The sequence below is a fragment of the Jatropha curcas genome, chromosome 2, assembly GCF_041381405.1.
Source record: "Jatropha curcas cultivar XTBG-Jc1 chromosome 2, XTBG_Jcur_1.0, whole genome shotgun sequence".
In the NCBI taxonomy this organism is placed as follows: Eukaryota; Viridiplantae; Streptophyta; class Magnoliopsida; order Malpighiales; family Euphorbiaceae; genus Jatropha; species Jatropha curcas.
The window spans coordinates 4396594-4424576 of record NC_143152.1 but is presented as its reverse complement, the minus strand read 5'-3'; the positions used below and the strand labels follow the sequence as shown (position 1 = coordinate 4424576).

At 33.7% G+C, this 27983-nt stretch overlaps 2 protein-coding genes, 2 long non-coding RNA genes and 1 pseudogene across 11 annotated transcripts; 2 read left to right on the top strand and 3 right to left on the bottom strand.

Annotated features, from left to right (window-relative positions):
- The first annotated feature begins 55 nt into the window (after positions 1-55).
- On the top strand, positions 56-10977 carry LOC105636125 (uncharacterized). Its single transcript, XM_089718207.1, is given in 14 exon segments — positions 56-59; positions 541-687; positions 690-719; positions 722-745; positions 748-922; positions 924-969; positions 1501-1546; positions 1549-1584; positions 2309-2405; positions 2671-2734; positions 2818-2874; positions 5004-5041; positions 10430-10511; positions 10672-10977. Coding segments are annotated over 14 exon segments (936 nt in total). The 3' UTR covers positions 10762-10977.
- Positions 10978-11190: 213 nt separating this feature from the next.
- LOC119371480 (uncharacterized) lies at positions 11191-20568 on the bottom strand. Of its 6 annotated transcripts, none has more exons than XR_016319694.1 (10): positions 20292-20568; positions 15824-16372; positions 14104-15402; positions 13683-14007; positions 13130-13391; positions 12859-13025; positions 12523-12634; positions 12291-12379; positions 11462-11585; positions 11191-11354 (listed from the first exon to the last, which is right to left on the bottom strand). XR_016319694.1 is itself a non-coding variant. In XM_089718296.1 (9 exons), the coding sequence occupies exons 1-8, from the start codon at positions 20394-20396 to the stop codon at positions 12298-12300; spliced, it is 2901 nt and encodes a 966-aa protein (XP_089574422.1). In that variant the 5' UTR covers positions 20397-20568; the 3' UTR covers positions 11191-11461; positions 12291-12297. The 6 variants fall into 6 exon arrangements, 2 of the variants coding, with proteins under 2 accessions (XP_089574422.1, XP_089574421.1); XR_016319695.1 differs by having other exon boundaries at positions 11462-11551; XR_016319697.1 differs by lacking the exon at positions 20292-20568 and adding an exon at positions 16486-17470.
- A 175-nt stretch (positions 20569-20743) lies between these two features.
- LOC105635641 (uncharacterized) lies at positions 20744-22233 on the top strand. The gene is made up of 4 exons (XR_005179109.2): positions 20744-20824; positions 21557-21654; positions 21920-21983; positions 22067-22233. It is a non-coding gene; the product is annotated as an uncharacterized LOC105635641 (long non-coding RNA).
- A 1797-nt stretch (positions 22234-24030) lies between these two features.
- Positions 24031-25688, bottom strand: LOC149498093 (uncharacterized). Of its 3 annotated transcripts, none has more exons than XR_016319506.1 (4): positions 25582-25688; positions 25348-25437; positions 24414-24552; positions 24031-24306 (listed from the first exon to the last, which is right to left on the bottom strand). It is a non-coding gene; the product is annotated as an uncharacterized LOC149498093 (long non-coding RNA). The 3 variants fall into 3 exon arrangements; XR_016319505.1 differs by having other exon boundaries at positions 24414-24511; XR_016319504.1 differs by having other exon boundaries at positions 24414-25437.
- Positions 25689-25786: 98 nt separating this feature from the next.
- LOC149498092 (putative helicase MAGATAMA 3) lies at positions 25787-27981 on the bottom strand (annotated as a pseudogene).
- Positions 27982-27983: the final 2 nt, after the last annotated feature.

Below are 27983 nucleotides of genomic sequence, written 5' to 3'. Positions count from 1 at the left end.
TTTATTAAACGAGTAATGAGTAGTGGGTTCCCGAGTCCTTGACCCGGAACTTAAAATGGGTAATAAAAATACGTCAAATTAAAAAAAAAAAACTTATCCTTTTTAATTACGAAAAGAATGACGTCGCTCTCTGAACACACCACCTACACCCATTTAGCATAATTCCTCTTTCTTACATGATGTCATTTTCTACATTGGTTATTGGTGATACCAACCTTTAGATTAAAATACGTGAGATAGACATGGGTATCAGCCAATGAATCTGATTCTTTTCACTATTGGGATTTGATTTTCACTTTATGCTTTTTCTCCTTTTTAATTATTATCATGTAACACTTTCTGCCCCGATCCCAAAGGATTAGATGATGGATGTCACATTCGGTGCTGAAGGCACCGATCTAGCTAATAAATTAATCATATAACTAATATATATATTATAATATATATATGAATCAAAGATGATTAAATATTCACAAGTCTAATAACTCTTAAATTTCACTTAGAAATTATTTTAAAAAAATCCTACAGAAAAATTGTAAGAGTTTCCAAAAATTGGACTAAAAATCTGTGAACACGAAACACTCTCAATCAAACCTCAACAACAAACAAACTCCAATATAATCAAATTCAACTCAACTAACCAGAAGAGATTGGGACAAATGAATGGTGTGGATGTGGTTCTGCAGGCTGGGCTATGTACAAGTCTAAGGACCCCAAGACCCTGATGAGGAGGAAATGGTGGAGAATCTTTTGATTGTTTATGTTGTTTGTTGATGCCTTTAGAGAACAAGGAGAAGTTTGTTAAGGCTGAGGGAGTAGAGTGATGATTATTATCATGAAGCAGAAGAAATCTGCTTTATGGGTCCGCTATAAGGGCGCTTGATTTTGCCATGACCAAATATCCACCTGCTTGTGAACGTTTGTGGATGTTTGGGCTTGAAGACAGCATTTGCTGCTTTCATGGGTAAGGCAAGTTCTCTGTCCAACTCGGATGCTTTTATCCCCAATAGTCTTCAGCAACATTCTTTCTTTCCTTCAAATACTGAAATACTTAATGCATTTATTGGGGTTGCATAATGCTGTGATAGATGAAATTTAGTTAGAAGTAGTCCAGTGATAGTTCAGATTCCAGGTTTTGCGATTTCTAGTTATTCTCACTTTAGTTTTTTTAAATTTTATTAGGAAATGGGCATTAACATTAAATATATATATAATATAATATATATATATATATATATATATATATGTTGTCCTCTGTGTTTCTTGATAGTAGAATTTGTTTACTTTCAGTCAGTCAATTCCTGCAAGCCTTGAAACTCCAAACCCACACCTCATCCCCAACAAGACTTGTTCTTCTCATGGGTTGTACAATATAAATTCTGACTACATTTTTCATTTCAAAATACAATAAAGGGCATTGGCAATTTTGAAGACTCTTTCTTTTGGTTTGCTTGTCTTAGAAGCTGATAAACTAATCTGTTTTTATATTCTATCTTTTAGATCCCCATGAACAAGAAGAATAAGAAAGAACGATGCCAAGAGGAACTAAAGAGCGCATTATATCCCTAATTGCAGCACTATTTGGTAAGCAGGCAAGTTAAACACTTCTAGGCATTGTGTCTGTTTGTATATACTCAGTACTAGGAGCCTTACCTTGCAAATTCCTCTTAAAACAACAGACCACAAGGATTAAAAAGGGAAGGTAAACGATAACATTTGTTGCGAGATTGAAAATACTTTTTTGAGAAAGCTTCCATTAGTTGTCTTGTTGTTAAAGCAGTTTAAACTTCTTTTTTTCAGTTGTTTTGGAGTTTTTATAGCCAAAATAACCTTTTAGAACCATTTTTAGCTTGTAGTGATTCTAGAGTCACTAATAGAACTAAATGTGTAAATGAGCTGAGTCAGCTCTACAAACTCGAGCTCGGCTGGTTTACTGTTATAAAGCTAGCCAAGCTGGCTCATGAGCCTCATTTCAAAGCTCAAGCTTCGCTTATTTATTTATCGAGCTTGATGCAGGTTCAAGTTTGGCTCATCAAGCTTATTGAACAAACTCGAAATAGCTTTTTTTCAGCCCCTCCAATAGCTCACTAGTGATTACACTCATTTATGTCCCTAAATAGAAAAATAAGCTTGTTATGTATTCCATCCATAATAGATGAAACTGAGAAAATACTAGAATAGTTTATTTTATCATTGTCCTTCATTGAATCAACACGGCAGGAACTCTTTGACATAGTAAAAAATTTTAAAAAGGGGATCATAATTGTCATTTGATCTTGCTTTTGATGTCGCTCTTCTTATTTTCTAGGTGGAATTTTGAGAGGTTCAAGAAGGGAAAGATTGCTAAGTACATTTGTTGAAAATGAATGTGAGAAAATAGATCGCCTTATGGAACTCTATATAAGGTAATGGTCCACTCTGTTTCTTTTCCCCTCAACCACACAAAGCATTAAAGTCTTATGAGTTTTGAATTTCTACCATGCAATTTTTGAAGAACTTTCGCCCTTTTTTCTTGTCTCTTTTTTTTTTTTTTCTTTTGTTTTGCTGATGAACTATACAAGATTTCTTTCTGCTCCTACTGCATCTGCAGTAAGGGGTTGTGGGTTCTTGCCTAAATTTATTTTTAAGGCCTAAATACATGTGATTAACATCTGGATAATCTTGACTCAGATATTCAGATAGGGTAAAAGAAGAGACTGAACGGATGGACCAGCTTGAACTCGATGACTTAGAGGTATTTTACTTTTTTGATTTTGTTGTCACAGCATGTTTATAATTTGGGAGTATATAATTCACAGCACCCTGAATATGGTGCAGATGAATGAAGAGGAAAGATACAATCGAAAACTGGAATCTGGACTCTACAATCTCCAGGTTAGCTTCTGTAGACCTGATATCCTGTTACTATTGAAATTGGTTAGTATAATCAGACTTGCACAAGTTGTAGACTGTATATTGCAATTCTAGGATAGTTAACGCCAGTCACCAATATGTAGTCTAAATATAGTTGTCAACTTTCAATGATAACAGCAGTCTTGTTGTTGCACCATGGTAATTATATGCAGTGAAATCTACCATACGTAGGTCTCATGCCACAGTCAAAGGTATTACCAAATTTTAAAAAGAAATCTACTTTACTATATAACTTAAAGCCCCAATCTCAACTACTGAAGGATATTGCAAACCCTATTTATATCTGTTGTAGAACAGAATTACAACCATAAATTATTTGAGTTTTAATATCAGATCTCTAAGTTTGATATCCCCTGGGTCCAGTTGGAGTAGGACCCAAGGGCTTTCTAACTCAAAACCTGCAAAGTACAAGCATACTTCTTTTAGGCACGATAACAACGACGACGACTAAGCCCTAATCCCATGCTAGTTGGAGTTGGCTACATGGATTTGCTTCTTCCATTCTGCTCCGTTCTGCATTACTTCTTTACAAAGACTTAGCATATCTAGATTTTTTTTTTTCACTTGTTTCCATGTCATCTTGGGTCTTCCTCTTCATTTCCTAATATCATCTCCTTTAAGATGCTCAATTTTCCTTATGGGAACTTCTAGTGGTCTATGACACATGGTCAAACCACCTTAACCTTCTTTCTCTAGTTTTTTTCTCGATGGATGCTGCTTCTACCTTCTCATAAATACATTCATTTTGAATTCTGTCCAATCTTGTATGGCTACACATCCATCTTAAAATCCTCATTTTCGAGAAATTTATCTTTTGTGTGTTATTTTTCTTTACTACCCAACAATGCCATACATCATAGCTGATCGCATTGCAATTTGATAAAACTCATCCTTAAGCTTTGCTGGTATTTTGCTGTCACATAAGGCTCTAGAGGCAATAGCATTGCTCCATTGCATCCGTTCAACTTCAATATGATGATCAGCATCTATATGTTTCCCCTGTCCTTTTGGATAATAGATCCAAGGTATTTGAAATGTCTGCATTGAGGCACTATCACTTTATCTGGATTAACTCTATTTAGCTCTTCACACTTCTCTACACTAAATTTGCAATGCAGATACACACACACACACACACACACACACACACATATAGAGATAAAATTTTGGACTAAGCTCAACTTTTTATCAAAAATACTAAAGGGTAGGACATCACCATCTATCTTCTAGAAGATGGCATCATAAAAAATACTTAGTTCAACTTGGCTCGTTTATAGCCCTGTCGAAACAATGAAATAAACTTGAACTTTATATCCTTTCTCCACATTTCCTCTCACTTCCATCAAACAAATGATGCATAGGAGTTTAAGCTGATATAAAGTTTGTTTTGTCTTGAAATTGAGATATAAAATAAGTTACATGAAACATTGGGAAAATTTGAAAAAGCACCCTGTTTTTTCTCTATTCCATACTTGGGGGACGAAGGCTTTTTTTTTTTTTTTCGGGTATCAATTACTGCCATAAGATTTCTTCCATTAGTTTGCCCCTTCACAGAGTTAGTTAAAAGAAGCGTGGTATGACAATTTTGCATATTCAAAAGTTCTACCAAGTTGGAAAAGAAAATCCAAAGTATATGTTTAGGTTTAATATTTTATTTCAAGGAACTTTTTTTTATTTTCAGAATTATTATGGGATAAGATCTTGGTTTCTTTCTTCTCTTCAGTGTTTGACCTTTTTCTTGTTTCTGTCTTATATTTCTTATAAGGTATTTTAATTTGGCATGTTATGAGCTAGGGCCTAGTACTCAGCCTGCCTATCCCATCTTTGACTCCCACTGCTAAAATTCCAAATCTCTGTATTCTACTTTGGTTATAATTTTTATTTGTCATTTCTAAACCCTGATTATACTACGTTGCATCAAAAGTCAAAAACCTAAATACATAAAATGTTAATACAAATGTTGAGAAGTTTAGCAGATATGCCTTTTTTTATTATTTAAAGTTGAAACTGCTGCTTTTTTTTGTGCCGTAATGTTTTCAAAATAGTTCTGGTTTCTATTGCTCTTAACATAATTTTATATGAACTTGCAGTTGATTGCTGTTATTCTGGGTCATCTTTGGTGCTCCGAGTAAATTTCTGATCAACTATACTAATTGCTCATTAGTGAAGTTTGTTGGTTATCAGTGAAGTGATAAACTCCAGATTGATTAATAATTTATAACACCAAATAATAATAACGGAAAGGCAACCAAAATAATACAACACAAAAAATCAAATAATTGTATTAATAAGAAGAAACTTTCACAAAGCTTAAGGAAATAATTACTTACTTGCTTCTTGGACTTGGTTTTTGCTTGGTGCTTACAAATGAGAGGTGGTATTTATAGGCATTTCCACCTCCTCAATATACGGCTATGATTACTTACAAAAATGTACGGTGGAGATTACATGAGCATTCTAGAGTAGGTGAGATATTTTATTAAAATATCTTGTGGGTGGGAGTATTCTAGAATGTCCTAGGTATTTACACACCATGTGGGCTTGGGGCATCCATCTTTGGGCTTAGGGTTTCCACCTTTGGGCTTGAAGCTTGCCAAGTATTTAACTTATTGTGGTAGCCCATTTTGGTGGTTGTCTTTTCTAAATTAATCGGTGATATTTTAATACTCTCCCTCAACGATTAATTTCTCTTTCTTCATCATTCCCAACTGTTGGCGAAAATCTTCATATTATTTCGTTTAAACTCTTTGTAAAGATATCGGCTGGTTGATCCTCCGTCTTGATATATTTCATTTTAATCTCTCCTTGTAGAACCTTCTCTCTGATAAAGTGATAGTGAACCTCCACGTGTTTTGTTCTCACATGAAACACCGGATTCTCAGCCATTTGTATAGCCGAATGACTATCACAATTCAACAGAATTGGATAGGTTGATGCAGATCGTTCATAAGCTGTGACAACCAAACACTTTCCTGAGCTGCTGTTGCTGCTGCCATACTCAGCTTCTGTTGTGGAAAGTGACTGTAGGTTGTCTCTTGCTGCACCAAGAGATTACTCCTGAACCAAGACTAAATGCATAGCCTGTTGTCGAGCGCCGAGTGTCGTGATCTCCTGCATAATCAGCATCGCAATATCCTTCCAACTTGATAATTTCACCTCTCTTGTATAAGATCCCATAATCGATTGTACTTTTGACATATCTCAATATTCTTCGAACTGCTTCCAAGTGAGGTTTCTTAGGCTTCTGCATAAATCGGCTGACTACTCCAACTGCAAAGGAAATGTCCGGCCGTGTCATAGTGAGATAGATTAGGCTTCCCACTAGTTGTCTATACATAGTAGCATCTTCGAGATCATTCCCTTCATGAGCACACAGCTTGACATTAGCATCCATTGGAGTAGATATCGGCTTGCATTCCATCATTCCAAACCTCTTCAGCAGATCTCTTGCATACTTCTTTGTCCGAGGTACAAACCTTCCTTGGCTTCTTCTATCTCCAATCCAAGGAAATGCCTGAGCTTTCCTAGCTCTTTCATCTTGAAACGAGTAGCCAAATTCTCTCGGATGAGTTGAATCTCTTCGATGTTGTCGCCAGTGACTATTAAATCATCAACGTATACTAGCACTATAGCTAGTCTTCCTTCCTATCTTTCACAAACAAACTGGAGTCTGCTAGTGCATAACATATCCATTCTTGAAGGAATTCTGCAATCTTGCCATACCAAGCCCTCGGTGCTTGTTTTAGACCATAGAGAGCTTTCCTTAGCTTGCACATAGTTAGGATCTCACGACTTCTGAACCCTGGTGGTTGCTCCATGTAGATTTCACGATCAACTTCACCATGTAAGAATGCGTTCTTCACATCCATCTGCCACAAAGGCCATGACTTACTAGCTGCTAAAGCTAGTAATACACACAGTAGTGATCTTGGCAACTGGACTAAATGTCTCATCATAGTCCAAGCCATACTGCTGAGAAAATCCACGAGCAACCAGTCTTGCTTTGTATCGCTCAATTGATCCATCCGGGGAGTTTTGATTTTGTAGACCCATTTGCAAGAGATGGGTTTCACATCTCTTGGTTTTGGCACTAATTCCCATGTTTGATTTTGCTCCAAAGCAAATTTCTTCTTCCATCGCAGTAGTCCACTCCATCTTCTTTGATGCTTCTTCATAAGTTGTTGGCTCCTTTATCTCTACTATAGCAGCATTTGCATATTTTGGATTAGGCCTTCTTTCTCGACCGATCGCCGAAGTAGAGGATAATCTGGATCTTGTTCTTCTTGACTTGGCTATGTTGTTCGTATGCACCTATCTTCCATGGGCTCTTCGATTTCTCTTGAACTCTGGATGGCTCTGCTTGACCTTTCTCTGGGATGAACTCTCCCTCTCCTATCTTCTTTTCAACTTTTTCTTGAATTTCTTTTGAGTCTGGTAGCAGGTTGCTTGAGATGACCACCAAGATGATGTCTCATCAAAGACCACATTTCGTGAAATATGGCACTTGTTAGTTATAGGATCACAACATCTCCAGCCTTTTCTTTGCTCATAACCAACGAATATGCAGCGAAGTGCCTTTTTGTCAAACTTGCTTCGAAGTTCATCCGGAACGAAGACATAACACACACAGCATCCAAAAATGCGAAAATGACTTACAGTTGGTTTAATGTTCCACAGTTTCTGGAATGGGGATGTAAACTCCAGTCTTGCTTGAGGTAGTCTGTTGGTGACGTACACAACTGTCTTCATGCACTCTGCCCAAAATCTAGCGGCACATTCTTCGCATGGAGCAAACTCCTGCAAATCTCCACTAGGTGTCGATTCTTTCTCTCAGCAACTCCATTCTGCTGCGGTGTTCTTGGACATGTGAATTGCCTTCGAATGCCTTGCTCTTGGCAATATTTAGTGAATTCGTCAGACGTGTACTCTCACATTGTCGGTGCGAAGGCATCTAATTTTATTTCCGACTTCTTTTTCAACTTTCTTCTTGAAAGCTTTGAATTTTTCAAAAGCTTCCAACTTCTCTACCATGAAATCTACCCAAACATATCTCGAGTAGTCATCGATGAAAGTAATCATGTACCTCATATTACTGTTTGTAGGTTGCTTGATCCGTCCAAGAACATCTGAATGTATTAACTCCAATGGCACCTTGGCTCTATGTTTTGACTCTTCAAAGGGAAGTTGGTGAGCTTTTCCATATTGGCATCCAGCACATATAGTGTCTTCTCGGCATTCCAACTGAGGAAGACCTTTAAGCATGGACTTCTTCATCATCACCTTAAGCTTGTGATAACTAACATGTCCCAGAAGCGTGCCACAAGTCAGCTGTCTCACTCTTCCTTGTTCTGTCAACATAGGCTTCTTGTGCTGACATGACGTAGATTGATTCTACTCCGTCCTTCCATGACTGGATCTCCGATTAATTTAAGGTTACGATAAACCTTAACATTATCAGGACCGAACACCACATAATTACCTGCACTTGCTATTTGTGATACAGAGAGCAAGTTTTTCTTCATCCTTGGCACATGGTAAACCATCTGTAACTCCATTTTCTCCTTACTGGAGGGAGAAACAATGGTTGTCTTTCCAATGTGAGCTATTGGCAATCTCGTGTTATTTGTTGTGACTACAACACCCTCCATCATAATCGGATACATCCGATAATTTCTCCTTGTTTCCTGTCATGTGATTAGAACTTCCAGAATCAACTATCCAATCATCATCATAGTTGATTCTATCACTTACAGATATTAATGACGACTCCTGCTCGGGTCCTTTCATCATCATCTCTACTGGCTTTGTGGCGAATATTCTTCCTCCTGAACAAAGAAAGTGTGAATATCCCATTCCTCTTCACTTTGTTGGCTCGTTCTGGGTTGATGCTGTGTTTCCTTCTACTCGTCTGCTTCGACATTCTCGGGCGAAATGTCCTCTTTTGTTGCACTTATAGTGACGATCACTTTCTCGCCAGTCGTCTTTTCCTTTTGTCTCGACCTTGCTCCTCCTTGCTGTGATGGTCTCCACTTTTGCTTTCTCAATCCTTGTTGATTGCTCTTTTCTTTTCCACCATCTACTCTCGCAACATTTCGAAATCCCCTCTTTTTAGCAAAGAGAGCTTTCTCATCATCCTTCAAAGTTACTTTAGACATTTTTTCATCCAAAGTCTCTTCATTGGACAAGATATTCTCTAACTCGTCTAAGGTTGGTTGTGTAGCCCCAACCACGAGTAGCAGTCACAAGATCCTTAAATTCAGGTCTTAGACCATGGATGATGATCCTCCTCATCCTTGTCTCGTTGATCTCGTTGTCTGGATCTAATTTCGAAATCTCCTCACATAAAGATTTTACTTTAGAAAAGTATTGACTTACAGTGAGGTTCTGTTGCGAGATTGAGAACAACTCGTTTTCGAGCCGTTGCAGTTTTGCTTCGTTCTTCTTGGCGAAAGCAGACTTGAGGATGTCCCACGCTTCCTTGGGTGTTTTAGCTGACTTGATCAGTTGTATCTGCTCATCTTCTACTGCAACCGTCAGCACATACATCGCCTTCCCGCATTTTGTCTCCCACTCTTTCAGAGCTTTCGTATCCCCAACTAGTGGTGTAGTATTATCTCCTCCAACGATATCCCATAAGTCTTGACCTATGAGATAATATCTCATACGAGTACTCCAGTTGAAGTAATTGTTGCTATTTAGCTTCTCGATGCTATTAGCAACTCCAGAAAAATCTGCCATAAGGTACTAGTGTTCCTGACACTAACCAATGCACGACAGTCCCTGACCAATCATGATCACAATCCTTGCTTATGAATCTTGCTTCAACAACAGTCCCTGACTGTTAAGTAACGATACCCTACACTTGTAAATGAACACCACAAAATACCACGCTACAACAACTACCACCACAACCTGGCTCTGATACCACTCTCCTTGTTGATTATCAGTGTAGTGATGAGCTCCAAGATTGATTAATAATTTATAACACCAAATAAATAATAATGGGAAAGGCAACCAAAATAATACTAACATAAAACACCAAATAAAATTATATTAATAAGAAGCAAACTTTCACAAAGTTTAAGGAAAGAATTAATTACTTAGTTCTTGGACTTGGTTTTTGCTTGGTGCTTACAAATGAGGTCAGAGATGGCATTTATTGGCATTTCCACCTCCTCAATATACGACTATGATTTACTTACAAAAATGTACAGTGGAGATTACATGAAGCATTCTAGAGTAGATGAGATATTTTATTAAAATATTTTGTGGGTGGGAGTATTCTAGAATGTCCTAGGTATTTACATACCATATGGGCTTGGGACATCCATCTTTGGGCTTAGGGTTTCAACCTTTGAACTTGAAGCTTGCCAAGTATTTAACTTATTGTGATAGCCTATTTTGGTGGTTGTCTTTTTTAAATTAATCGGTGATATTTTAATAAAGTTCTGTTTGCAAGTTATTGTCTTTTTGTGGTTTTTGATTTGTTTATATGATCTTGTTGATTTTTATCAAGGCACCCCCGAATTAGAGCAAGAATCGAACTGTTACTGAAACAGCACAAGCTTACTAAGAAGAATGTGCAGGACATACTTCAGGTATATGTCCTCTTAAAAGAGCAGCAATTGTTGTTTGTTGAATCATCGGGTATATATGATAAATTTAAATTTCTGTTAGCGCAAGGCTACTCAAGCTGATTCGAGTTTTTTTTTTTTTAACCTCATATCAGTATGATTAACTTTCTATTGCTAATCCTAGGAATATCATGACAACATTGGTGATCTAGACGGCCCTGAGGAGAAAGAGCGAGCACAGGCAAGGATCCAAAAATTTGTCTCAGCTTTTTGATCATTTGATGCTTTCTTAGAGGCACAGATGTTTTTGGTAAGGTTTAGTGTTGTAAAATTGCAAAAACTAACATGTTTATTGACTTAAGCCTTGGATGATGTTCGAGTACTTGTACCATAAGTGATTAAATGGGAAAGCCTTAACTAAAGAGTTATCTGTGATTGGTTGTTTCGTTTAGATTCCGATAAAGGCTTCGTTTGAAGCTACATTTTGAAATCGTGTTTCGTATTATTTTTTTAGATTATATTAGGAAAACAATGGTTTTGGAAAAGCTAAGCTACGGTTTGCTAAATCTTAATGTAACATAGCTCAAAACGCAATGCCCAATAAGCTCTGTTTGCTTTTTAAGTTTAGATTTACATAAAGTGAGTTATAGCTGGATATGCTTCACTAAAAAGATAAACTAAGAATCCATTAATTACATTATGCTTTGTCTGAAGTATGCCTTCATTTCTTACGTAACGTGCTATTGTAAAGTTGAAGTACAGTTTGGAATCGCCAATTGTTGCTAGCCTTTGCTTATAATAACTGCCTCCTTTTGCCGTCTCCATTCCATTATCATTGCCCTTGTACTCATTGTTGCCATCTCCATTCTTATATGATTGGAGAAATTGTAGAAGCAACAAAATTGAGTTATAAAACAAAATAATGATACAAAATTGAGTTACAGCATATGAATAATCTCTGGAAAGTCTGTTACCTGCATTGCCAACGTCTTTATAAGAACAATTCAGCAGCGATCAGTATTGACGTTTGACCAATTAAAAATGGAAGAATTATTATCTAGTCCCTGTAAATTTCATTCACTCAATTGCTTACTCCATCTGTAAATTTTTTTAATTAATTAATTAATTAATACTCTGTTTCGATGGAGTTATTTTTTTGAAGAAATCAAAGTAGCTGAGAAAAATATCTGTGTTAAACAATTTTACCTCGTTTGGAAAAGAAGGAAAAATAATAAAGGAATATAAATAAAATCTCTCCATTTGGGAAGAATAATGGTGGAATGTTGAAGTTTCTCCAATTTTTATATAATTACCTGGATACGCAAACTATTCTTAGCTAAATATTGAAGTTATATAATCATCAAAGTCCTCTAAAAGGATTGGTGAAGTTAAAATGGTAAGATATCAATATTAACAATTTTTTCCTCTAAAATTGTCTTTTCCAAGCAAAGGATAATAATTTTTTTTTTCTTTCATTATCCAAACACATGAGTGGAAAATAACAATGGAAAGAAAATTAACAATTTATTAATATTTTCTTCCATTATTTTGATTCCTTCGTTATTTGAAACAGTGTAAAAGACAAATTACTGGTATAAAAAGTCTTAGGATAAAATGCTAATTAGTATGAGTTTCGATGAAATTTAATGGTCAAAATTTATATTTTAATAAATTCCGACTAAACAGTAGTTCGCTCGTTAAGTTTTGAGGGGGAAAGAGAAAACAAAAAACAGATGCTATTTTCACTTTGATCCTCCAAAAAACTCCAATTCTAAATTTGTACCTGATCTTGAAAAATCTTACCTCAGATTTATATTGGATCCTTATTTCCTTGGGTTTGATCCAGATGCATTGGCTTTACTCTGACTTGGTACTTCAACTTGACTTGTTTTCTATTCATCATTAACGCAAAATATTTAGTCCTTTCAAAATGGTCAGAACATATTTAGCAGGTGACATTAAAATCCTATACCAGTTGAAATGGGGAACAAAAGCATCAATTTTTTGTACTGAAAATAACTCTCTAAATACGTACTTTTGAATTGTGCCAGAAGAAGTTGATTCATTCCTTATACTGAGTGATGAAAATGATTCTGAAAGTTTAATAGCATCACCTCCAGAAGTGCTTGTCAGCAAGTTTTTAGCATCTGAAAGTCACAATAAAATTTTTTGCGATTAGTTTTACTGATAAGTAAAATTCAACTATATATAAGTGTAGAAAGTTTTTAGACATATCCAACTATTTTTGGTCTGACTTTGCAATGCTCATAATTGAGCCAAAAGCACTTCATTGTTATATCAGGCAAGCGAAGCAACCATGAAAAGTACATAATATAAAAGGAAAAAAAATGTAAATAACTATAAAAAATACCAATTTGGTCAAGCGCAATTAGGGCAGCTATAATAGCTTCTGCCAATCTTTTGTCATCATCAGCATTATAGAAGCAGCCTCGCAACTTGGCGTCACTGACTACCTTTCTCCAAATAGAGCTGCTCTTACTTAAAGTTGCTTCATTTCCAAATATCCAAAGGCAATATCTACACAACCAAACCAAAACTTATAATTTCTATATCAATAATAGGAGAAAAATAAAATATTTAAGCTACTGCTGAGACTATAATTTTCAGTTTTCAATTAACACCTTGCGCGTGTTAGTGCTACATTTGCTCTTTGACAGTTGGAAAGAAAACCCACTGATCCTTTGTTGTTAGATCTAACAGTGGAAAACATTATCACATCCTCTTCACCACCTTGAAAACCATCAATGGAGCGGACATTTACAGAGAATTCCCCATCAGAATTTGAACTGTATTTTTTTCCAATCTTCTCTTGAATTGCATGAACCTGAGCCTTGTATGGTGATACGACACCTATGCTAACCTTCTTCTTTGTTCTTATGAATTCTGTAATGCAAAAACAAAGACACCGCTTAATCCCACAATGAGTACTTAAGTTCTGTTTGAAATTAAGGTTTGAGCTGTTTTTAAGAGAAACATAAACATTGAAATATTGACCATATGTCATTTTTAAGCTGAATTTCTCACTATTTGATCATAAAAGCTTCAAAGTAGCTAACCATCACTCCCAAACTGCTTTTTCTAATAGCATCTGCAATGATGCTTTCTCGAAAAAGCAGTTTCAACCTCAATGCTAAACAGACTATTAAAATTTCCTAGCCAAAGTTAAATTGATACCTTCATATAGGTTTGCGAGTACTTCAGCAATAACAGCAATCTCAACCATATTTTTCAAACTATGAAACTCATCAAATTCCTCTTTCCCATGGGCTACGTTTATAAATGAATAGGAAGCATACATATTTCCTCCAAGGAAATGTTTTTCATGACTTATATCTTTGACATTCGGGGCATCCAAAATCTGCTTGCCATAGAATTCTCTATTTGGAAATAAGCTTATGGAAGGATGCATTCTGTATTGGATGTTGAGGAGGTACCTTTTGTATCCAATCTTTACCAACCTCTCAAACAAACTTCTTCCAAATCCAGCTTTCTCAGAAATCTAATGATCATTATATTTGTCAAAATATGAAAAAATGAAGAGCATTTTACTGACAATGGAAGACAAAGGAATGTAATAAGGTCAGAAATTCCAAACCGTGCTATTAACCATTGCTGGCAACTGTCTTTCGTCCCCAACAAGAACGGCATGGCGAAGACCAGAGAGTTGTAAGGGAATATTTGATTCACATTCTTTAAGCTGTGCAGCTTCATCAATAACCAAAAAATGTATTGGTGCCATTCTTTTTTTGTGCAATTTAATGGAGCTTGATGCAGTACAAAAAAGCAGACAAGCATTCCCCAAGCAAAATTCTTTTATTTCATAAATATTGGAGAAATTTGGAACTGGGAATGTTTGAGGAAGTGATTTTAGTGTAGTAAGACACTCCTTAATTTTGTTCCTCAGCTTCATATGGTTACGAACTCTGCTTCCCACATCCTCATTTTTCTTGAGAAGTTGCTTCAAACCTTGATTAGGAATATTAATACGAACCAACAAATTTTCAAGAGACTTCAGCAAATCAAGAGAACTCATCATGTTTTTCAGCAAGTTCAATGGAATGAAAGACGTTGGTACATGTGTATACAAATTTGTAATGCAAAATTTCAACTGTTCTCCAATGGATTTGAATCTTTTCTCTACAAATTCCTCTAATGTCAAATGAGAATGTTTTCCAACCTTTTCTTCAATTTTCTTGCTCTTAGAGCAGCCATCTCCATTTTCCACTTCCTTATCTTTCAATTTTTGCTTATCTTTCCCAATATGCAAACTTTCCTTCTGTTTTACCTTGCTCTTTTTATTCTTTTGTTCACAATTTTTACCAGTTTTATCCACTTTGTCTTTCTCTGTTGGAATTTCTTGCAAGTAAAGATGGTACTGCTCTTCAGGGTCTTCAAGAAAATTTATCATTGATGCCAGACTATGATTCCACCCAGACACTGGAGCTAAACAACTGTAAAGTATGTTTGCACGATTATCAAGATATACATTGTAAAGTTCACTCTGATTGTCAATATTCATCCTTTCCTGATTGCCAAACAGAACTATATCTCCAATACCATAAGTATCATATTCGAGCAACTTGACAACTGAATTCAGCACGCGCATTGCCACTTCCAACACTGCTATGTTAGTTGGAGCACAAGTAAGTGTCCTGCATTTCATTGTAAATAGGGCATGTATCAGAAAACCAACTGTCTTTGTTTTCCCTGTTCCTGGAGGCCCCCATATTAGTTTGACAGAATTCCGATGTGAGCAGTCCCGTGTACTTATACAGCTCAGAACTGCAGCTTTTTCTGAATCATTTAAGTCAGAAGAGCAGGATATGTCCTTTATGCATGACAAGAAAGCACCTTTTTTGTCTCTAGAAGAGCAGGTGCTACACTTCTCACCATCCTGCAAGAAATGATATATTCTTAGGTTGTAGAAATGATATACACAATAGTATGCCGAGAGCAAAGAAACTTTTTGCCAAAGATGTTAACTTAGCAGTTTTAAGGGCTAGTTGGCATTATTTTTTCAAATAACAAATTTGGATAAAAATTAAGCAAGATTCTCATTATTCAATGAATAATGGATTTTTGTAATTTTATTTTTATTGGCCTAAAACTAATCATAGGAAAAGCTCATATTTAATTTGCTTTTTCCCAAAATCAGTTTTAGGTTCATAAGAAATCATATTGTGAAAATCTATATTCATAAGGCCAACAAAATACTCCATACGTTTAGCTCCAAATCTGCTATTTACAATTGTAATGCCAAAACAAGCCCTTAGTATAGGATATTGAAGAAACAAGAAATTAACCATGATTCTTACACTAGAATTATTTTGCAGCACTTCTTGAATAATGTTCATGTTCTTTCCTTCCAATTCTGAGTTTAATGCTCTCCATATGCGAATATTTGTCGTCAAGTTTATCAAAAAAACAGCAAAAAATGTTTCTTTCTTGTCCTTTTGAATATCTTGTTCAAAAACTACAGGCTTTGACAATATTACTGAGAGTCCATCAGAAAAGTCACCTTTGACTCCATGAATATAAGCAATAAGATAAGATTGTTTGAACCTGCTCAAATCATCTGCACATTTTGGTCTCACATCAGCCAAGGCAATAAGATCTCCAACCACAGGCTCATATAGTACTCCGTTGTTCTTAGTCCGTTCTCTTTTTAGTGAAATTTCATAAAACAAGTCTTTTGGAAGTGTAAACCCCTTAGATGTCTTAATAGAGGATATTTCACTTGCAGGTGCTCGAGACAGTCCTTGCATGCCTGAAGACAACTCGGCACGTGTTTCTTCAAGAAGTGGGGTTATGAATGTTTTCAGATAATGTGTTGTTGACATGAATGTGTCTGGAATCGTCTTCACCTGTAACAAGACAACAGGAATTGAGAATGGGAGTAAGATTTGTGGGGTTGCAAAAACTTATTATGTTTTTTTTTTTTTTTTTTTGTTAAAAGAAATTTTGTCAAAAAAATTACAGGAAAATACATGCTTCAGGAATGAAAATAACATAGATACTGCTAGAGCTGGACTGCAACCGTAGTCCCACGGTTATGCACTGGATCTCTTCCTATCTCTCAAAAAACTGACCAGAACAGATCGGAAACTGTCTGCAGTTCCGAACTAGCTGGTTCCAGACTGGATTATTAAAAACAAGTTGTCCCTGAAACCAACCAGAATAGGACTTCAAGAAGAACAGCTCCTTTTCCAGAGTTCCATGAACTGGAACTGCCAATTCCAAGCCAGAATCTGACTAGACTGGCCCATGGCTCCCCCAGAATCAATTACCATCAATAAAAACATAATATCATAGTTTAAATGCAAAAGCGCTTCCAGATTATGCTATGGTCTGTGAGAAATAATCTATTATTCAAAGATACATGACTATGTATCATAGACAATGCAAAGGCAGAAGGTAAAGAATGGCCAAGTCTCAAATAAACCAAACTAATAATAAACCTAACAACCCATTTTATTCTACTTATTCTAAGATAATTTATTCTCACAGTAACTAAAACTGCACGAAGATAATAAAGGTAATGGCCACTGAATATGTGACCATTTCCTTAATTGATAGAAGATGTGATTTGAAATAAGCACTGAATATTAGTGGGACATCAGATTTAGGTATAGTACAACAATGGAAGCTTTCCCCAACTTGACTCCCGGACTAAAAATAATGTGGCTTCATTAAACATGCATTTTTTGCATTATAAGGTTGGTCTCTTTGAGCATATGTACTGAGAGGATATTGCAGTCCATGTGATCAGAACTTGCAGAGAAGGTTCTCGACGAAATGCCTGAACGAGTTTAAAAATGCAATCTGCATGCTACTGACAATGTTTGGATTCAGAGATTTTGAAAAAAATAATCTGCAAAATCCATGAATTTTATGGAATTTTATCATCTGATTGTTGAAAAGACACAATTCATGGATTTTGAAAAATTTTCTCAAATCGCTCTTATATTTAAAATGACAAATACACATGGGTGAGAAATTCTTAGATATTTTCTATAATTTTATAAATATTCATCAAATCCATGAAATTATAACTCATGAAATATATGAATCTTGACAAATTTCATGTATTTAAAAGTTTTCAATATGCACACAGTGACATTGCCTAATAATAAATGCACGTATGACCTAGCAATAGATTCAGATTCGAATATCCCTTCCTGTTCTAAAAAAAAAGAATCCTCCATGCAAACATTTTTTGCTTGTAATTATTAGACATTATGATTGGTGAATCCAAAATCCTCTTTTGGTTTATTAATAAATCATTAAAATCAACTGACAATTAACAATTTCGAATTTGCCCACTTAATTTTTGCTAAAAGTTGGATATTTTTAATCTACAAATTTTTAAATGATAAAAAGAATTTTTATATTATAACAAAAATATGTTTACAAGTTAATTAATTTATCTAACTTTTTTAATTTGAAATATTTAAATACTTTTTTATTCTCAATAATAATTTTTATTTATATAAAAATTTTAATTATAAAGTATCTAAAAGTTATTTTTTGAAAAAAGTGCGCAATTGACTACAACAAAAATGATATTGTCTTAATCATAAAATTATTTTAACATCTAAATAGAAAAATTAAAAAAATTTAATTTGAGATTTTTTTTTTTCTTTTATTCTTACTATAAAAAGCATTCAAATACTTTGCCTATTATAATTATCCTTTCACGATCGAAAAGAGTTCTCAGCAATGCGTATTTTTAGATGAATAGACTATTTTTATAGCAGAAGCAAATGTGAAAGATCATTTCATTCATTTCTTAAAATAAATAAATAAAATTTAATTTTATTAGTTAAGTGCAAAAGAAAGGATAAAATTTACAATTTTTATTTTTTAATATAAAAATTGTATAAATCAAGAAAAAAAAAGTTAATAACTTCTGAACTTCTATAGCTATCCCGCAACCGCTTTCATAAAGCTTTTTGAAGTTTTGAGGGAGCTTTTTAGGACACGTTAAACAATCTACTTTTAGCATTTTATTGAGATTAATTAATTTTTTTAACAATCATATCGTGCATTTTTTCTCTCGAATTCAACTAATTAAGCAACTAATTCAATAAATTTAATTAACAGTTAGTAAAACAATTAATATTGTCAAACAGACTCTTAGTATTTTTTTTCCAATTATAGCATATTCTTTTTATTTTTGTTAATTAAGCATATCAACTTTAGGTTCCCATCATGTCATTTCTTGAAAAACTTAAGAGACCTAAATACAAGTACATTAAGGATTTTTTTTATTTTTAAATACAATAAATATTAATTTAGATATAAGAGTAGAAATCAGATTTTTTTTCTTCAAACAATTAATTAAGGGCATGTTCGGTAACTTTAACTGTTCTAGTAGCTGTTAGTTGTTTTACTAGTTGTTTAGCTATTTTACCAGTTTTTAGCTGTTAGTAGTTAGCTATTTATATAGCGGTTAAAATAGAAACGTTCGGTAAAAATAAATATTTGATTAGCTATTTAATATAAAAAGACAAAAAAGAATAAAATAATAGAAAACAAGATAAACACAAGATATGCATAGACATTATAAAAAATTTATAAAACGCTAAAACGTTTCATGAAACACTACCTTAAATTTTAAAAGCTAGGATAAATGTGATATAACCGAATACAATAATTAATTAAAACAGTATTTTAACCTAATCAAAACACTAAACATTACTCTAAACGCTCTTGCCAAACAAATCGTCAATTAGTTTATGAAAATTACACTTTCCCTTTAATTATGTAAGCAAAGTTCATATTTGCTGATTGTGATTTAAAAATCATAATATTTTTCTTGGTCAAATTACTTTTGATCACTATAGTACTCAGAAAAACATTGTAGATGACACAGATGATATTCGTCTCCCTTACAAAACATTATAGACTACAATGAATTCTACAATTTTGTGAAATTTATTTATAAATCTAAATTTCGTGATGAGAGAATTCAAATTCTGCAAATTATATTCTATGGATTTAAATATAACAAAACTAAATTCTATCAAATAAAATAAAATTTTTAAATGAATTCCATAAATTTAAATAATCTAAAATTTTATGACAGAACTCTTTATTTTTCTAATTCTCTAAAATTATTATACTAAGGGTATTTTAAAAATAAAGCAAATAAAGTCATTCATAAATGACTTCCATATCTCGAGTTGATTTACATCGGATGGAGGTATAAGTTTATAACATTATTTTGTGGAATGCAAGAAAGCATTTTATATAATTTTAATGACTTAATTAGCCTTATTTTATTTATGGTTAATATTTTCTATACATGATAAAGAAAATGATAATAGTGTATAATTAAAAAAAATCAAATTACACAATGCAAATGTCAAATCTAAGCTGCTTGCTAATATATTGTGAGAGGACAATATAATAATATGTTGCTAATGATTAAAAAATAAATAAAAATTGAATAACATCATATGCCTATCAAGCAGGGCGGAGGGAGGCGGGACTGGGGGAGGGCGTGCCCCCAAACTCCAGAATTTTTTTTAAATTTACCTTATAAATTAGTATAAAAAATTTTTTTCTTCATTTTGATCCCTAATTTTTGAAAAATTTATTTTGACCTCCCCAAATTTTAAAGTCCATCTCCACCCCTGTTATCAACCTTCTCATATATAAATTGAAAGATGCAATTCCTTATAAAAATCTTCAATTAATCTATCAGCTGCACGCAAGAAACAACTGAAAAAACACCTAAAAGGAGATTATATATATATATATATAGTGAGAATACCCGACCTGGAATTTGTAAAGATTATCGTTGAGCACATCATGAATGGACCAAGAAAACACTTCATCTATTAATCCCTTACCCATAATCCTTTTTCCCTCCTTCATTTCCATCTTCGTCCTCTCCAGTTTCTTTACACGATCCCTACAAAAGAGAAATATTAGAGAGAGAGATTGAAGGAATAGTTTAAAATTACACTACAAGAAATTAAGGGAAGGAGTAGGCCAGTAATTGCGTTGAACTAAAGCAAGATAGATGCTTCTGTAACGTATGTAGAAGATGAAGGTGAAGGTGAAGATGAAGCTTCTACCAAGCTACAATGAACGACGATATATGTATGTTTCTCCACAAAGGCAACATCACCTAAAGAATTGGAATAAAGGAAAAAAGCACCTTGACTTCAAAGTCAATAAATATATTATATAAACATCCTTTATATTATATAATATCTTTTAGATCCCCATGAGCAAGAAGAATAAGAAAGAACGATACCAAGAGGAACTAGAAGAGCGCATTATATCCCTAGTTGCATCACTATTTGGTAAGCAGGCAAGTTAAACACTTCTAGGCATTGTGTCTGTTTGTATATACTCAGTACTAGGAGCCTTACCTTGCAAATTCCTCTTAAAACAACAGACCACAAGGATTAAAAAGGGAAGGTAAACGATAACATTTGTTTGCGAGATTGAAAATACTTTTTTGAGAAAGCTTCCATTAGTTATCTTGTTCTTAAAGCAGTTTAAACTCTCTTTTTTCAGTTGTTTTGGAGTTTTTATAGCCAAAATAACCTTTTAGAACCATTTTTAGCTTGTAGTGATTCTAGAGTCACTAATAGAACTAAATATGTGAATGAGCTGAGTCGAGTTCTACCAAACTCGAGCTCGGCTGGTTTACTGTTATAAAGCTAGCCAAGCCGGCTCATGAACCTCATTTTAAAGCTCAAGCTTCGCTTATTTATTTAACGAGCTTGATAAGCAGGTGCAAGTTTGGCTCATCAAGCTTATTGAACAAACTCGAAATAGCTTTTTTTCAGCCGAGCCTCCAATAGCTCACCAGTATTACACTATTTATGTCCCTAAATAGAAAAATAAGCTTGTTATGTATTCCATCCATAATAGATGAAACTGAGAAAATACTATAATAGTTTATTTTATCATTGTCCTTCATTGAATCAACGTGGCAGGAACTCTTTGACATAGTAAAAAATTTTAAAAAAAGGGGATCATAATTGTCATTTGATCTTGCTTTTGATGTCGCTCTTCTTATTTTCTAGGTGGAATTTTGAGAGGTTCAAAGAAGGGAAAGATTGCTGAGTAAATTTGTTGAAAATGAATGTGAGAAAATAGATCGCCTAATGGAACTCTATATAAGGTAATGGTCCACTCTGTTTCTTTTCCCCTCAACCACACAAAGCATTAAAGTCTTATGAGTTTTGAATTTCTACCATGCAATTTTTGAAGAACTTTCGTCCTTTTTTCTTGTCTCTTTCTTTTTTTTTTCTTTTGTTTTGCTGATGAACTATACAAGATTTCTTTCTGCTCCTACTGCATCTGCAGTAAGGGGTTCTGGGTTCTCGGCTAAATTTACTTTTGAGGCCTAAATGCATGTGATTAACATCTGGATAATCTTGACTCAGATATTCAGATAGGGTAAAAGAAGAGACTGAACGGATGGACCAGCTTGAACTCGATGACTTAGAGGTATTTTACTTTTTTGATTTTGTTGTCACAGCATGTTTATAATTTGGGAGTATATAATTCACAGCACCCTGAATATGGTGCAGATGGATGAAGAGGAAAGATACAATCGAAAACTGGAATCTGGACTCTACAATCTCCAGGTTAGATTCTGTAGACCTGATATCCTGTTACTATTGAAATTGGTTACTATAATTAGACTTGCACAAGTTGTAGACTGTATATTGCAATTCTAGGAAGTTACTATAGTTAATGCCAGTCACCAATATGTAGTCTAAATATAGTTGTCAACTTTCAATGATAACAGCAGTCTTGTTGTTGCACCATGGTAATTATATGCAGTGAAATCTACCAGATGTAGGTGTCATGCCACAGTCAAAGGTATTACCAAATTTTAAAAAGAAATCTACTTTACTATATAACTTTAAAAAGAAAACTACTGAAGGATATTGCAAACCCTCTTTATATCTGTTGTAGAACAGAATTACAACCATAAATTATTTGAGTTTTAATATCAGATCTCTAAGTTTGATATCCCCTGGGTCCAGTTGGAGTAGGACCCAAGGGCTTTCTAACTCAAAACCTGCAAATTACAAGCATACTTCTTTTTAGGCACGATAACAATACGACGACGACTAAGCCCTAATCCCATGCTAGTTGGAGTTGGCTACATGGATTTGCTTCTTCCATTCTGCTCCGTTCTGCATTACTTCTTTACAAAGACTTAGCATATCTAGATTTTTTTTTTTTTTCACTTGTTTCCATGTCATCTTGGGTCTTCCTCTTCATTTCCTAATATCAACTCCTTTAAGATGCTCAATATTATTTCACTTACTGCTTCTTAATCATCCTTTTCTTTGGTGTTTAGTTTGATTATAAAAGATGTCGGAAAAAGAAAGGAAAGGAAGTGAAATTATTTAAAGTATGTATTTGGAAATAGAAGTTTCATTGAATTTACTTCCCTTCATTTCCTTTCATTTTTTTCCATATTGGAGGAAAAAAAAAGAAGTGGCTTTAAACGAGTTTTGGAAAGTGTTAATTTCCTTAGTTCCTTTTCGAGTTTTGGAAAGCTTGTTTGTGTTCAATTCAGTAAATGTTTAATTCAAACTTGTTTGTTAACCAAATCAAACTCAAAACATAAGCTTTAAAGCTTGATTATTTTTACAAACAAGCTTGATAATTTATAAAAGCTTGTTAAGAGCTTGAAACAAAAATTATTAATATACTAATATTATGAAAAAAAATCATTTTTCTTTTATATTTTATAAATTTTAGTTAAGAATAAAATAAATTTTAACATATAAAGTATATATGAATATGTAATTATTATTAGATAGAAATAATATATTAAAATAATAATTTTAATTAGTTGAATAGAATCGTGAACAAGCTCGAATTCATTTAAAAATTGAACAAATTAAGTTTGAACAAAATTTTGAGCTCAATATTAAACTCAGATTTGGCTCAAACTCAAATCACATGCTATAAATTAGTCTCAATTCTCAAACAATGTGAATTTAGTTCAACTTGGCTCGTTTATGGCACTGAAATAAAATTGAACTTTATATTCTTTCTCCACATTTCCCAGCACGCCATAACATATATTGAAAGTTTAAATTGGTCATCAAGATTTAGCCCATTCATATACATTCTCCATTCAATAATAGAGCTATTCTCAAAAATTTGATCCAAAAAACACACCCAAAGGACTAATCGTATGTAGTTTAATTCTCAGCAATTTGGGAAGTATAGATTTTAGGCTCGAAATATATTGACTATAAGTTTTTATCAATTTTATCAATAAAGCGAAGAAATATTTATATTATGTAATTCATAATATTGTTTCGGACTATAAAAAAATATTAATATGTCACAGATTAGTCGCTAATTTTCCATTGGTGGAGGACTCAAAATCTGCATTTTCTTTCTTTCCTTCTCTCTAATTAGTGAATGAAATGGTTTCTTTTATCACTTTGTGGATTCGCATCTAATATTCCAGGAAACGTGAAATAAAAATAATGAAATCCAGAGAGGGAGAGACGAGGGAAAATTCCAAGAAACGACGTCGCAAATGCCTTCCCATACAAAAATTACTACACGCTTGTTTATATATCTAAAAAATATCAGTAGAGATTTCAATTTAACAGAGACAGTGGGCTGGTTATACGCAAAGCTTTGGAATTAAGCGCCCATATCATTTCTATGTTTCCAAACCCTAACAAAAGCGCCCATATCATTAATATGTCCTTTGCTTATAATAACTGCCTCCTTTTGCCGTCTCCATTCCATTATCATTGCCCTTGTGCTCATTGTTGCCATCTCCATTCTTATATGATTGGAGAAATTGTAGAAGCAACAAAATTGAGTTATAAAACAAAATAATGATACAAAATTGAGTTAAAGCATATGAATAATCTCTGGAAAGTCTGTTACCTGCATTGCCAACGTCTTTATAAGAACAATTCAGCAGGGATCAGTATTGACGTTTCAGCACCTGACCAATTACAAATGGAAGAATTGCTGTCTAGTCCCTGTAGTTTGACTTATCTCTGTAATTTCATTCACTCCATCTCTAAATTTTTTTAATTAATTAATTAATACTCTGTTTGGATGGAGTTATTTTTTTGAATAAATCAAAATAGCTGAGAAAAATAACTGTGAAAAACAATTTTACCTTGTTTGGAAAAGAAGGAAAAATAATAAAGGAACATAAATAAAATCTCTCTATTTGGGAAGAATAACTGTGGAATGATGAAGTTTCTCTAATTTTTATACAATTACCTAAATATGCAAACTATTCTTAGCTAACTATTGAAGTTATCTGATCGTCAAATAACTTCAATAGTTATTTGACGATTTATTAATAACTATTGAAATTAATAATAGTTATTCTTAGCTAACTATTGAAGTTATTTGATCGTCAAAGTCCTCTAAAATGATAGATAAGATTAAAATGGTAAGATATCATTATTAATAACTTTTTCCCATAAAATTGTCTTTTCCAAACAAAGGAAAATAATTTTTTTTTTTCTTTCATTATCCAAACACATGGGTGAAAAATACCAATAGAAAGAAAATTAACAATTCATTAATATTTTCTTCAATTATTTTGATTCCTTCATTATTTTGAAACAGAGTGTAAAAGACAAATTACTGGTATAAAAAGTCCTAGGATAAATGTTAATTAGTATGAGGTTCGATGAAATTTAATGGTCAAAATTTATATTTTAATAAATTCCGACTAAACAGTAATTCGCTCATTAAGTTTTGAGGGGAAAAAGAGAAAACAAAAGACAGATGCTATTTTCACTTTGATCCTCCAAAAAACTCAAATTCTAAATTTGTCCCTGATCTTGAAAAATCTTACCTCAGATTTATATTGGATCCTTATTTCCATGGGTTTGATCCAGATGTATTGGCTTTACTCTGAGCTTGGTACTTCAACTTGACTTCTTCTCTATTCATCATTAACGCAAAATATTTAGTCCTTTCAAAATGGTCAGAACATATCTAGCAGGTGACATCAAAATCCTATACCAGTTGAAATGGGGAACAGAAACATCAATTTTTTTATACTGAAAATAACTCTCTAAATACGTACTTTTGAATTGTGCCAGGAGAAGTTGATTCATCCCTTATACTGAGTGATGAAAATGATTCTGAAAGTTTAATAGCATCACCTCCAGAAGTGCTTGTCAGTAAGTTTTTTAGCATCTGAAAGTCACAATAAAATTTTTTGCGATTAGTTTTACTGATAAGTAAAATTCAACTATATATAAGTGTAGGAAGTTTTTAGACATATCCAATTATTTTGGTCTGACTTTGCAATGCTCATAATTAAGCCAAAAGCACTTCATTGTTATATCAGGCAAGCGAAGCAACCATGAAAAGTACATAATATAAAAGGAAAAAAAATGTAAATAACTATAAAAAATACCAATTTGGTCAAGCGCAATTGGGGCAGCTATAATAGCTTCTGCCAATCTTTTGTCATCATCAGCATTATAGAAGCAGCCTCGCAACTTGGCATCACTGACTACCTTTCTCCAAATAGAGCTGCTCTTACTTAAAGTTGCTTCATTTCCAAATATCCAAAGGCAATATCTACACAACCAAACCAAAACTTATAATTTCTAAATCAATAATAGAAGAAAAATAAAATATTTAAGCAACTGCTGAGACTATAATTTTCAGTTTTCAATTAACACCTTGCGCGTGTTAGTGCTACATTTGCTCTTTGCCAGTTGGAAAGAAAACCCACTGATCCTTTGTCGTTACATCTAACAGTGGAAAACATTATAACATCCTCTTCACCACCTTGAAAACCATCAATGGAGCGAACATTTACAGAGAATTCCCCATCAGAATTTGAACTGTATTTTTTCCAATCTTCTCTTGAATTGCATGAACCTGAGCCTTGTATGGTGATACGACACCTATGCTAACCTTCTTCTTTGTTCTAATGAATTCTGTAATGCAAAAACAAAGACACCGCTTAATCCCACAATGAGTACATAAGTTCTGTTTGAAATTAAGGTTTGAGCTGTTTTTAAGAGAAACATAAACATTGAAATATTGACCATATGTCATTTTTAAGCTGAATTTCTCATTATTTGATCATAAAAGCTTCAAAGTAGCTAACCATCACTCCCAAACTGCTTTTTCTAATAGCATCTGCAATGATGCTTTCTCGAAAAAGCAGTTTCAACCTCAATGCTAAACAGACTATTAAAATTTCCTAGCCAAAGTTAAATTGATACCTTCATATAGGTTTGCGAGTACTTCAGCAATAACAGCAATCTCAACCATATTTTTCAAACTATGGAACTCATTAAATTCCTCTTTCCCATGGGCTACGTTTATAAATGAATAGGAACCATACATATTTCCTTCAAGGAAATGTTTTTCATGACTTATTTCTTTGACATTCGGGGCATCCAAAATCTGCTTGCCATAGAATTCTCTATTTGGAAATAAGCTTATGGAAGGATGCATTCTGTATTGGATGTTGAGGAGGTACCTTTGTATCCATTCTTTACCAACCTCTCAAACAAACTTCTTCCAAATCCCAGCTTTCTCAGAAATCTAATGATCATTACATTTGTTAAATATGAAAAAATGAAAAGCATTTACTGACAATGGGAAGACAAAGGAATATAATAAGTTCAGAAATTCCAAACCTTGCTATTAACCATTGCTGGCAATTGTCTTTCGTCTCCAACAAGAACAGCATGGCAAAGACCAGAGAGTTGTAAGGGAATATTTGATTCACATTCTTTAAGCTGTGCAGCTTCATCAATAACCAAAAATTGTATAGGCGCCATTCTTTTTTTGCGCAATTTAATGGAGCTTGATGTAGTACAAAAAAGCAGACAAGCATTCCCCGAGCAAAATTCTTTTATTTCATAAATATTGGAGAAATTTGGAACTGGGAATGTTTGAGGAAGTGATTTTAGTGTAGTAAGACACTCATTAATTTTGTTCCTCAGCTGCAAATGGTTATGAACTCTGCTTCCCACATTCTCATTTATCTTGAGAAGTTGCTTCAACCCTTGATTAGGAATATTAATTCTAACCAACAAATTTTCAAGAGACTTCAGCAAATCAAGAGAATTCATCATGTTTTTTCAGCAAGTTCAATGGAATAAAAGACGTTGGTACATGTGTATACAAATTTGTAATGCAAAATTTCAACTGTTCTCCAATGGATTTGAATCTTTCCTCTACAAATTCCTCAAATGTCAAATGATAATGTTTTCCAACCTTTTCTTCAATTTTCTTGTTCTTAGAGCAGCCATCTCCATTTTTTCCACTTCCTCATCTTTCAATTTTTGCTTATCTTTCCCAATATGCAAACTTTCCTTCTGTTTTACCGTACTCTTTTTATTCTTTTGTCACAATTTTTATCAGTTTTATCCACTTTGACTTTCTCTGTTGGGATTTCTTGCAAGTAAAGATGGTACTGCTCTTCAGGGTCTTCGAGCAAATTTATCATTGATGCCA